Genomic DNA, 13,335 nt, shown 5'->3' on the forward strand with positions numbered 1-13,335 from the left:
TGAATAAAATATTTCCAGTCCCCACAGTTTTCCATGTACCTGTTCCTGATCATAATTCCATGCCTCCTCTGCTAATAATACCCACGGCCATAGTTCTGGTAACAGTTTTTTGCCTTTCTCGTATTGTTGCTGTATATCTCTCCATTCTTAAAATTTAATAGATTTTGCTTTGTATATTTGTGAACTTTATAAGAAGTCATACTTCATATTCTCTTCCATCTTCCCTTTTGTGTCTTGGCAAACTTGTACATTTTGTTGTTTGTAGCCAGGGTTGATCTTTATTGTATAGCATTTGATTTTGCAAATATCAGTGGTTGAAGAGATGGTCCAGCAGTTAAAGTGCTTCCTTTGCATATAAGCAACCAACCCTGGTTCAGTTCCTGTCCCCCAAGCACTGCCAGGAGTGATCCCTGAGTAACAGAGCCACGAACAAGCCCTGAGCACCACCAAGTGTGGCTCAAAAATAAACAAAAACCCAACAATGAAAATTGTAGTTTTGCAGTTCTACTGTTAATGAACTTTTCCATTCTTTCTAAGTTCAGGTAGATAGAAGTAGTCAGTCTTCGAACACACTGGTAGGTGTCTTTTGCCCTCAGCCAGCTGTGTTTCACAAAAAAGAGACTTTCTCAGTTTCACCCTTACACCAGCATCACAGTGTTCCCTGAGAAGTCTGTAGAAGTATAACTTCTGCCTTAACCTCGGATCCACTGAGTCAGAAATACTGACAGTGAGGTCCAGCAAGATGTATCTTACCAGGCATCCAAGTGATTTTTTTTTTAATTTTTATTAGTAAAACACCATGAGATACAGTTGTAGACTTACAAATTTTTGTGCTTGGGTTTCAGTTACACAATGATCGAGTACCCATTCCTCCACCCATGCCCATTCTCCACCACCACTAATCCCAGTATCCCTCCCACCCCCCCATCCCATCCCATCCCATCCCATCCCATCCCATCCCATCCCGCCTCTGGCAGGGCACTCCCTTTAGTTCTTTCTCTCCTTTTTTGGTGCTGTGGTTTACAAAAGAGGAATTGGGGGGCAATCCAGGTGATTTTTGATGCATGCTATCGTTTAATAATCCCGGACCCACTCCGGAGTTTTCCTCATCAATTGGAATAAAGATCTGAAGCTTCACTAGATGCTAGCATTGTGTGACATATATCATTAGCTTTATGTCCTTGATAGACTATAAAGATTTGCCAGTTTAATGGATGTATAATGGGACTTCATTATTTTTCAATTTGTGTCTTCTCAATAACAGATGAGCTGGTAGCCTTCTCATGTTTGTCTGCCACTTACATTTCATTTGTGTACTATGCCCGCTTCTTTATCCATTTTTCACTTTATCTCTTGTACTTACTGATCTGTAATAGTTCTTTACAGTGGGGTAACCCACTCTACATTTTCTTCCTTATAGTTCTTTTCAGAAAAGTCAAAATTCTAAGTTTCTCTTTCTTTTTTTTTTTTTATAGAATATTTTTTTAAATTTTTTTTTATTTATTTATTGAATCACTGTGGGAAAGGTTACAAAGGTTTCAGGTTTATGTCTCAGTCATGCAAATATCAAACACATTTCCCTTTACCAATACTTATTTTTTACCATGAAGAACCCCAATAAAACCCCACCCCCCACCCCTCCCCGTCCCTGTGAGGCAGATGAATTCTAGTTAACACTCTATCTGCTTTGATTAGATTCATTGTTTCAATAAAAGATTCACCAATATTATTTAGAGTTTACCGCCCCCCCCCCAAATCAGACATGCTGAAAAAGCATTGTGAAGTGATTCGCTTTCTACGGCTGGGTTCAAGAATTAAATGTTGGTTTCGGGTTTCTGCTCTTTTACCTATTGACCCTGGAAGTATTTCTACTGAAAGTCAGATAGTTAAGAAATTGGTTTCTGTGTTCTGGAGTCGTGGCTGTGCTGGAGAGCCGCTCGCGGGGGGCAACCGGTGGCCTCGGTAGGGCGTGAAGGGCGGAGCGAAACGCCCCCCTTCCCATGAGGTTCTAGTCGCCCCCACACTCGCGGCTCATACCTGCTGTCCACAAGGCTCCCATGTGGCCGCCATCTTTCTTTCCAGAGAGGAGAGGGCGAATGGGGCAACACCCTTTCCCCTCCGGCAGACTTGATGGCCTGGATCAATGCATAGTCCGTTCACTTTTCTGCTCCAAGCTGCTGGGTTCTGCATTAAGTCCTTGTGCTTCTGGGGCCGTGGCCGTGCTGGAGAGCCGCTCGCGGGGGGCAACTGGTGACCTCGGTAGGGCGTGAAGGACGGACCAGAACGCCCCCCTTCCCATGAGGTTTTAGTCGCCCCCACACCCCCGGCTCATACCTGCTGTCCACAAGGCTCCCATGTGGCCGCCATCTTTCTTTCCAGAGGGAGGAGGGCGGAAGGGAGCAACACCCTTTCCCCTCTGGGCAGAAATGATTGCCTGGATTAACGCATAGTCCTTTCACTTTTCTGCTCCAAGCTGCTGGGTTCTGCATTAGGTCATTGTGCTTCTGGGGCCGTGGCCGTGCTGGAGAGCCGCTCGTGGGGGCAACTGGTGGCCTCGGTAGGGGGTGAAGGGCAGACGGAAATGCCCCCCTTCCCATGAGGTTTTAGTCGCCCCCACACTCGCGGCTCATACCTGCTGTCCACAAGGCTCCCATGTGGCCGCCATCTTTCTTTCCAGAGAGGAGAGGGTGAATGGGGCAACACCCTTTCCCCTCCGGCAGACTTGATGGCCTGGATCAATGCATAGTCCGTTCACTTTTCTGCTCCAAGCTGCTGGGTTCTGCATTAAGTCCTTGTGCTTCTGGGGCCGTGGCCGTGCTGGAGAGCCGCTCGTGGGGGGCAAGTGGTGACCTCAGTAGGGCGTGAAGGACGGACTGGAACGCCCCCCTTCCCATGAGGTTCTAGTCGCCCCCACACTCGCGGCTCATACCTGCTGTCCACAAGGCTCCCATGTGGCCGCCATCCTTCTTTCCAGAGAAGAGAGGGCGAATGGGGCAACACCCTTTCCCCTCCGGCAGACTTGATGGCCTGGATTAACGCATAGTCCTTTCACTTTTCTGCTCCAAGCTGCCGGGTTCTGCATTAAGTCCTTGTGCTTCTGGGACTGTGTCCGTGCTGGGGAGCCGCTCGTGGGGGGCAACTGGTGACCTCGGTAGGGCGTGAAGGACGGACCGGAATGCCCCCCCTTCTCGTGAAGTTTTAGTCGCCCCCCACACCCCCGGCTCATACCTGCTGTCCACAAGGCTCCCATGCGGCCGCCATCCTTCTTTCCAGAGAAGAGAGGGCGAATGGGGCAACACCCTTTCCCCTCTGGGCAGAAATGATGGCCTGGTTTAACTCATCGTCCGTTCACTTTTCTGCTCTAATCTGCTGGTTTCTGCATTAAGTCCTTGTGTTTCTGGGGCTGTGGCCATGCTCCAAACTTAACTCTGATTTTCAGGGAGAAAGATTGGGTGGTTTACTTCTCATTGATCACTTTGTATATAGAGAGATGTGGCGCGGCCGCCTAAGCGGCCGCGCGGTTTTGAGAAAAAGTCCTCGTTCCCGCATACTCGAGCTGTGTTTGTAGAGGCTTCTGGTCACCAGGGTTCCATTTGGGGGAGGCGGGATGCGGCGCCTACTCCATCTGGAACTTGCCGGTGCTCTCGGCTCTTTTTGGAACCTGTTTTTTCTTTTTTCTTTTCCTCCGGGATCCCGCACCCTCCATGTGTTCCTTCTCTTCAAAATTCTAAGTTTCTCTTTCTATACTTAGTTAAAAGTCTGTATTATTTTCTAAAGCTTGAAACAACTTTTTTTCTATGTTTGCATGATAACAGTTTTCATTGATGGAGTGAGGTAGGGATCCAGTTATTTTTTGCCCCTTCGGAGTGCGTTACTTTCCCAGCAGCAGTTATTTAGAAGGCTGCCTTTCCATCATGCTCTGTAGTGCTACCTTGTCATAAGTATACCAAGGTCCACATCCTTGGTTTCGCTGGTTTATTTGCTTTTCTTTGCATCAGTAATAACCATAATATTTTAAATATGACGGAGAGAGACTTGAATTCTGGTTTTTGAGTCAGCTCCAGCAGTGCTCAGAGGCGACTCCCCAGGTCTATGCTCAGATGGTACTCACAGTGGGGACCTGCGGGTGCAGTACCAGAGACCAAACCCAGGACTCCTGCAGGCAAAACACAGTGCACTCAGCCTGTTAGCCTAGTTTTCTGGTCCCTAAATACTGCTGTTTTATATTAATTTCTTTTATATCTTTATCTTTGTTTGGGTGGAAACTTAGCAAACCCTGGAAGCCACCAGGGCTGTACCACAGCAATGCTAGAGGTGAGGGGTGACAGAGGGTGTGTCTACTCACACCCCATACAGTGCCCTGAGCACTGCCCGGAGTGATTCCTGAGTGCAGAGCCAGGACTAAGTTCTGAGCACTGGTCCATATATTATATATACATGGTTTGGAGCGATAGCACAGCGGTAGGGCGTTTGCCTTGCATGCAGCCAACATGGCCTACTCGAGTTCGATTCCTCCGCCCCTCTCGGAGAGCCCGGCAAGCTACCGAGAGTATCTCGCCCGCACGGCAGAGCCTGGCAAGCTACCCATGACGTACTCGATATGCCAAACACAGTAACAACAGGTCTCAAAATAGAGACGTTACTGGGCCCGCTTGAGCAAATTAATGAACAACGGGAGGACCGTGATATCTTTATCAGAGTATTCGCTATTTTTGATCAAATGTATTTCCAAATACATTTCAAAGTCACATTGTTAATTCTTTGGTTTTGTTATTGTTTGAGGCCACAGCTGGCAGTGATTAGGGTTTACTTCTGGCTTGGCCCTCAGGGATCACTCCTGGTGGTCTTGGGGATCAAACCTGGGTCAGCCATGTGCAAGGCAAACACTCAACCCATTGTACTATAATTCCACCCCCTCAAATTGTTCAGTTTTGCTAAAAAAAATTATTTTAAGTCTTACATTGCACTAAACTTGTCAATCATTTTGAATTTAATTAACTTCTTTACAATAGTGAATTTTTCAAACAGCTCGAGGGTGTAACCCTTAATTGAATATTTTCTATACATTTTTATAGTTTTCTGGGGCCTAGGATATCACTCAGTGTACAGGCAAAACTTGTGTGAGGCAAAAGTAAAAATAAACTTTTTTCTCTAGAGACAATATTTTGTAAGATTTCTGTAAGCAAATTTGTAAGATTTGCTGTTGCTACTTTGTTTTTAATATAACAATGTTACGTTATCTGTTATTGTTAACGGCATTAAAAATTTTTCTTTCTAACCTAAATACAGTATTTAAGGATTTTTTTGGTGGGAGGGATGACCCTTAAACCCAGAACTTCAGGCCTATGCTCTGCCACTGAACTGCCTCACCAGCCCTCTCCAAATAGGAAGATTTTTGTGTATGTTCTCTTTCAACGCTAGAAGAAGGGGTCAGGAGACATAGTACAGGGTTCAGGTGCTTGCTTTGCACACGGCCAACCCTGGTTGACTTCCCAGCATGGCATATGGTCACCCAAGCACCTCCAGGGGTAAGTCCTGAGCTCTGATAGGTGTAACCCCACCCAACCCCAAGAACAGACAAAAATAGATGAGATAAAACTAACAGTTTCTTGTGAGTGCATTTTATCACCAATTTCTCCCTTATTCTTTTTTTGTGGTATATGTTATTGATACCAAACCAACCTTTAATTCTCTGGATAAATACAACTTTTTATGGGATATATCTTATCCTATACATATACATATATGTGGATGATTCTTTTTATTTAGGATGATGGGATCAGTTTCCATGATTAAGATTGACCTGTGATTTTCCTGCATTACAATTTTTTGATTGGGATTAATATGAAAACCTGGCTCATGGCATATGATGAGTGGAATAGATGTTTTGAGGTTTCCCCCAACTCTTTTTTTAGTTTTTGGTAAGGGGTTAAATAACATCCTTCTTCCTTAATTGTTGCTAGAACTTAAGAGTGAAACTATTTGGGTGGAATTTTCCATGTGGAAAATTTTACTTTTTTTAAGTTTGACATGTGTGTTTTATTCTATTGTAGTTTGTTGCCAGTTTTTATTACAGTTAAATGTAGCTTACTGTATGAACTGTATTAACATTACATTTTAAACTTAAAGTTTAAATTCCCAGCTTTCTATATTTATATAGAAAGTTTTGATTATTTGTTAAGTTTCTTTGATCGGTAAAAATCATCACGGGATTTCTATTTCTTTCCTTCTTTTTTTTTTTTTTAGATTTTGAGGACACACACATTAATACTCAGGGTTTATTCCTTTCTCTGAGCTCAGGCATCATTCTAGTAGAGGTTGGGGAAGCATATTTGATGCTGAGGCTCACAGCTGGGTCAGCCATGTGCAAGACAAGTGACGTACCTACTGCACTATCACTTCAATCCCACAAGTTTTCTATTTATTAAATCATTTAATTAATTATATGTTTATATTTTCTGCTTTGTTTTCAAAATATTTTTAGAATTAGCTCATAGTAGCTTCCTTTTTAGTGTCAGCAGTTATGAAGTAAAATCCTCTTTTCCACAGAAAATAGTTAATAGTTATACCTTCTCTATTTTCGGGTGTATTATATAAATGTAGTATAAAACTTAATTGTGTCGACTCATATTTTAAATCTATATAATATGATCTTTATATAATTATTATGAATAATAATTAAACAAAAAATTAGATCCATCATGAATATTGTAGCCTTGAAAAGGTATCCAAGTTAGTTTTATCTGACAATATTACTGTATTGCTCTTTAGTTAAGCAAATTGCATTGATTAGAAAGGTTGAGTAGTGAACGGATCACAGGAAATCAAATAAGAAGAGGTAAAGGTAAAGGCCCTCCCGTTGTTCATCGATTTGCTCGAGCGGGCCCAGTAATGTCTCCATTGGAGACTTTGTTGTTACTGTGTCTGGCATATCGAATACATCATGGGGAGCTTGCCAGGCTCTGCCGTGCGGGCGAGATACTCTCGGTAGCTTGCCGGGCTCTCCGAGATGGGTGGAGGAATCGAACTCGGGTCAGCCATGTTGGCTGCGTGCAAGGCAAACGCCCTACTGCTGTGCTATCCAGTAAGAAGAGAGTTTCAAGAATAAGAACACAGTAGTGTGTAAGAAAATTAATGCAGAGGGCAGATTGGAAGTTCTAGACTTGATAGAACTTTGTCTTATCAACTAGTTAACAGTGGCCCACACCTTAGTTTTATTTAAAACTTATTTATGTATGATCTTAAGTTGATTTCTTAAAGTATTTCTAGTGTCTCAATTCACCAGGCCTGGAAGAGAAATTTTAGAAATTTTACCCAGAAAAATTGAAACTATACTCTCCTCACCACCATCTTTCCAATTTAGGAATTTGGGGAACTTTTTGTTCCTTCCGCTCATCCTATAGATATCATGATCTGGACCCAGAGTGCTTTAGTTTCTTTCCTAAGTACATTTGTTTATTGCGGGTGTGGGGAGGGGCCTTACTCAGCAGTGCTCAAGGGCTCCCTGGACTCCGTGCTCAGGAATCACTTTTTGTGGTGCTCATCCATTGGTTCCATTTTAGGGACCAAACCACCATCAGCCTCATGGATGGCAAGTGCCTTTAACCCCATACTATCTCTGTGATCCCTTTGTGTATTTCCTTTCCTAATTCTAAGTGACCTTTTTTCTTAAAGTCTGATTTATTATGTGATATTTCTGACTTTGTTCCTTTGTGGTGTGTGTATATATTGTGGTCTGGGCCAGAGAAGTGGCTCAGCGGAAGGGTGTATAACTTACATGCATGTGGCTCTGGGTTCAATCCCTGGCATCGGGAAGAAAATATAGGAAAAGAAAAGTAGAATCACTTGAGGCTCTGTCTATCAGTGTTCCGAAATGCAGTGTGGACGCCCCTGATGTTATTGAGATGGGTGCCCAGGCTTCCTGTTTGTGGGACTTCTGTTTAACTTCTCCATTAAGGAATATTTCATCTTTTTCTTTCACGCCAGGAGCTTGTGTCCCTGAAGCCTTGTAAAGCCGCAGAGCTGGTTGCTACCCACTTTTCTGGACAGATTGAAGTGGTCATTAAAAAACTTCAGGTAAAGAGTGCAAAAGTTACGTTGATGAGAGAATCATATAGTGGAGCAGCCATCAGCCACAAAATAATTCTTAATACAAAAATTTCTTTGATTAATAGTTGACATTTAATAGACATTTCTACCTGAGTGTGTGTGTGTGTGTGTGTGTGTGTGTGTGTGTGTGTGTGTTGGGGAGCAGTTGTGAGATAATCCCTGAGTTTGAAAACAAGAACATTTGCGCTGCTGAGATAGTACAAAGATTAAAGCACTTGCCTGGCCTGCAGCTGTGACAGTGACACTGGCTCAAATTTCAGCCCCCCCCCCCCTCCACCCTGTGGCTCCCTGAGCACCACCCAGGCTTTGACCCTGAGCCACATGTGGCCCCTGAGTGCCTCCAGTTGTGGGCCGCTCCAAAAACAAAACTAGAGAATTCATCTTTGTATTAACGTCACAGGAACATTTTTTAATTATAACATATTTTTCCTAGAAATAATATCATGTACAATTCTGTCTACAATTGTATCATCTTCTACATAAGATGACAAGAGTGAGAACAGAGCAGAGACCGGAGCCTGAAAGACAAGGATGTAAATGTGTGAATTCTCTCATTTACGCACATGTACCCACAGGAAAAAACATATATAATAACCTCTGTATAGTGTTACGAGTGCTGCATCAGAGATGCATGTTCTTTTTTTCTCCTTTTTTTCTTTTTTTAGGTACTGTAGGAACAACATGGGAGAGCGGAGAAAGGGCTGGGTGCAGGCCAGAATTCTTCCACATGCCCACCCTGAGTATTGAGTGACACTGTCAGTTTTCTGGACAGAAAACTAGGAAGGACTTTCTGAGTAAAGAGCTGTTGGTCAGTAGGACTTAAAGGCATTGGGGCCAGGGAGATAGCACTGTAGGTAGGGCACTGGTTTTGCAAGCGGCTGACCTGGGCTTGGTCCCCACAACCCCATGTCTTCCCCTGAGCCTCAGCAGGAGTGATCCCTGAGCACAGAGCCAGGCATAAGCCCTGAGCATTGCTGGGTGTGGCCCAAAACCAAAAGGGGGAAGAAGAAAAAGATTTTTTTTTCATGCATGTTCAGTAATGGTCAGGTCTGTGTAAAGCATCTCGGGAGAAGATAGCCAGGGGAGAAGCGTTAGATTCAGCCATCAAACTCTGTTGGACGACCAGACTTACAAGTGTAGAGAGTTCAGGGGCTGATAATTTGATAATTGAGCAGTCTTGTATATAATGCTAAGATATTGTGCCATCTGTGTACTGGAGAATCACTAGTTGTTTTTTAAGCAAGTGAACAGCATCACTAGCCTCATTTTACAGATTTTCCCCAGGAGTGTGGAGATCGGACTGGCGAAGAGAGTGAATGGGTGGGAGACCAGCTGGCCCAGTTAAGGGCATTCTTTCATCCCAGTACAAGGTGGTGAGCACAGGACTAAGTCAGCAGCTGAGGAGAGGATAGATCCAAGATACTCCATGAAGTAAAATGTATGGGGCTTAGAAATCTGTTGACTATGACAGGAGGAGTTAAAATGGCTTCAGGCAGTCGGAGCAATAGTACAGCAGGTAGTGTGCTTGCCTTGCACACGGCCCACCCACATTCGACCCCCAACAGCCCGTATCGTCCCCAGGAGCACAACCAGGTGTAATTCCTGAGTGCAGAGCCAGTAGTAACCCCTGAGTATTGCCTGGTGTACACCCCCACAATTTTTTTCTTTAATGTCGTCCACACACCTAGCTTGGCTCTCCAGTATGACGAGGCCCATTAACACGACATAAATGCTCATAAATGTTCAGTAAATATTTCTGTAGCTGCTGTGGCCTTTTGAAAGCCCTGCTAAGTGCCGAGGATATGAAAAAATGGGTGGCATGGCAGCCCAGCACTCAAGTAACAAGGCAGAGAAGCCAAAATGATTGCAGAACGTATTTCAGTTTGACTTGAGTGATGGTGGAACACGGCCCACTCCATCCTGGGGCAATAGGAGATCTCAGCTCAGACTGCTCCAAACCCACCCAGATGCTTTTCCCTTTAAACGCCAGCAGCTCCAGTGATCTTCTTGCCGCTGGTACTTTTACAGTTTGAAATGTGAGGTGTTTGATTGCTAGTTCTCTCAGATCCAGCAGCCTTAAAAATTATTCTGAGGGAGGGCGGCCAGATAAATGAGTCAAGTGTCATTCATTAGACACGTAAATTCTGAGGTGTTGTAAACATGGGGCAGGGTTTGGTCACACAGGACAGTGTTCCGGTCCTCTCCCTGTGATGCTCAGGGGGACCAGGCGTTGCTGGGCATGGAACTGGGGTCAGCCACATGCAGAACAAGAGCCTTCAGCCCTGTCTTCAGCCCCTGGAAATGGTTTATTATTAAGTGACTTTTGGCCATGGACCATTTTAGAGTCTTCAACGTTTCTCTTAACTATAGACATGAACTATTTATTCTGTCAGAGAGCGTTCTTCATTGTGTAAGAATTCTACACAGATTTTATAAAGTCCCTTTGCTTTTAATGGCAAGAAGTATGCCTCAGCAGCTTGGAGCAGAAAAGTGAACGGACTCTGCATTGATCCAGGCCATCAAGTCTTCCGGAGGGGAAAGGGTGTTGCCCCATTCGCCCTCTCCTCTTTGGAAAGAAAGATGGCGGCCACATGGGAGCCTTGTGGACAGCAGGTATGAGCTGGGAGTGTGGGGGCGACTAAAACCTCATGGGAAGGGGGGCGTTTCGGTCCGCCCTTCACGCCCTACCGAGGCCACCGGTTGCCCCCCGCGAGCGGCTCTCCAGCACGGCCAGGACTCCAGAACACAGAAACCAATTTCTTAACTATCTGACTTTCAGTAGAAATACTTCCAGGGTCAATAGGTAAAAGAGCAGAAATCCAAAACCAACATTTAATTCTTGAACCCAGCCGTAGAAAGCAAATCACTTCACAATGCTTTTTCAGCATGTCTGATTTGGGGGGGGGGGGTAAACTCTAAATAATAGTGGTGAATCTTTTATTGAAACAATGAATCTAATCAAAGCAGATAGAGTGTTAACTAGAATTCATCTGCTTCACAGGGACGGGGAGGGGTGGGGGGTGGGGTTTTATTGGGGTTTTTCATGGTAAAAAATAAGTATTGGTAAAGGGAAATGTGTTTGATATTTGCATGACTGAGACATAAACCTGAAAGCTTTGTAACCTTTCCCACAGTGATTCAATAAATAAATTAAAAAAAAAAAAAAAAAAAGACCTTGGAAAAAAAAAAAAAAAAAAAAAAAAAAAAAGAAGTATGCCTCTGACCAATTATTTTCAGATTCCTTGAAATGGAAAATAAGCCAGAATATTAGGTTGTAATTGGAAGGGAAATTGTGTGAGATAATAAAACATAGCGCTAGGTAAGGGAAACAGTAGAAAGCCAGACTGATAAGTGTGTTTCAAATGTTATTTTTCAAATGACATTAATCCTTTTCAGTTTGGAGAACTCACTGCTTTTGAATCTGTTTTGTTTTCTAATTCATTTTTAGTTTGATGCTATACCAGGCTCCAGAGCTTGCTCCAGGCTCTGTGCCCAGGGTTCATTCTTGGCAGTGCTCAGGGAACCATATGGACTTCTGGGGATTGGACCTGGGCTGAACATGTACAAGGCCAGCACCTTCGCCACTATAATCTCTCCACCCCCCAGTTGCTTGCTTTTTTAATAAACAAAGTTCGAAGGTCCTAAAGATAAAGGAAAAGAGTGGAAGTATGATCATTTTTCCTTAGCTCTTCTTAAAACTCAGAAACATTCTTTGCATTCATGTAGGGGTATCCTAAGGTTATGCCATTGAATTCCTGCCTCTGCCCTGTGCAGAAAGCAGGAAGAAATGACCATTCTCTTTTGCATACAAAAATACTGCGTCACCGAGAAGGCCAGTGATCTGCACAGTCACAGAGCCAATAAGCGGAAGAAATAAAATCCTGATTATAGCGCGTTAATTGTAAACATGTGACAGTTTTTTCTCTCTCCTGTTGTTGATTACATTGTAGAGTTAGGAGTTGATTATACTGTAGAGTTGGTGGTGGTATTGGGCCCTGAATTCTCACCCTCCCTGGGTAACTCTCAGAGCGGGCCAGTCTCCTCCTTGGGCGGGCCAGGTGAGGTGCTGTGGGGCTTCAGGTGCTGTCAAAAGTCCCTCTGAGAGCTCTTCAGACACCACCGGCCTTCTGAGACTCCTCATGCTCGAACTGTGCTGGGATTTGTCTCCGGAGACAGCTTCATTTGGGGGAGGCAATAATAGGGTATTTTTGTTGTGTTCTTTTTGTGTGATTCGAATTATTGAAAGGATGTGACCACATCATTCTTTACACATTTTTGACCTGCGCAGACAGAGGGCTTAATAGAAATGGTCACATTTGTGTGCATCTAGAGTTGCTCTTTCTCATGGCATAGTGTGAAGAATTTGTTCTTGGTCTCTGATCATATTTTCTTTCCCATTCAGAACCAGGTTTTGCTTTTCAAGTTTTTGAGAAGCCTTCTGGACCCAAGGTATGTTAAATAACTTTCTCATTGCACATGGGAATGAAAGGAAATAAATTAGGTTTAAGAATCTTGCTCATAGTGTCTAATAGTCTAACACCTCTTGATTTTTACACTTAGTAGGATTAGCAATGACATCTCTATTACATCAGGGGCTGGAGCGATAGCACAGCGGGTAGGGCGTTTGTTTGCCTTGCACGCGGCCAACCTGGGTTCGATTCCCAGCATCCCATATCGTTGCCCGAGCACCGCCAGGAGTGATTCCTGAGTGCAGAGCCAGGAGTAAGCCCGTAGCATTGATGGATGAGACCCAAAAAGCAAAAAAAAAAAAAAAAAAAAAAAAAGACATCTCTATTACATCAAAATTGCCTGATATGAAAATAAGTTTATCTTGAGAGGGGACAATTTGCTTCCGGCTGGAGCATGAGAGTGCATGATGAGTTGTCATCAACTTGAGTGAAAGAGCGAAGCCATGCTACGAGAATATGTTTAAGGAAGAATAGGTGGGGACCACACGGCCTCTTCCCCCCTCCCCCCGCCCCCACGACAGGCTGGCTTCTCTCTAACTTGGCACACTATAGCTGTATTTTTCACAGGGGAAACCTAATTCCCAGCCCACCTCTACTTCTGTTGTCTTATAAACTAAATGCTCGCTTGCCATGTTTAGTTTTTAATGACTTTTTCTGATGGCATAGGAAGGAAAGCTCAGATGTTTACTTAAGTACTACTGTGGCATAAATCAGGTCAAAAGCGAGCCCAAGGAGGTGATGGAATTAGTCATGGAAA

At 43.9% G+C, this 13,335-nt stretch overlaps 1 protein-coding gene across 2 annotated transcripts in view; it reads left to right on the forward strand.

Moving 5' to 3' along the window:
* The window catches only part of VPS8 (VPS8 subunit of CORVET complex), a 257,750-nt gene that overhangs the window by 148,824 nt on the left and 95,591 nt on the right, over positions 1-13,335 (forward strand). For both annotated transcript variants that reach the window (XM_056121586.1, XM_056121585.1), the window contains exons 34-35: positions 7,987-8,076; positions 12,512-12,558. In XM_056121586.1, coding sequence (XP_055977561.1) covers positions 7,987-8,076; positions 12,512-12,558 — 137 coding nt within the window. The remainder of the gene's footprint in view (positions 1-7,986; positions 8,077-12,511; positions 12,559-13,335) is intronic.

The sequence above is a fragment of the Sorex fumeus genome, unplaced genomic scaffold, assembly GCF_029834395.1.
Source record: "Sorex fumeus unplaced genomic scaffold, SorFum_2.1 ptg000044l, whole genome shotgun sequence".
NCBI classification, from domain to species: domain Eukaryota; kingdom Metazoa; phylum Chordata; class Mammalia; order Eulipotyphla; family Soricidae; genus Sorex; species Sorex fumeus.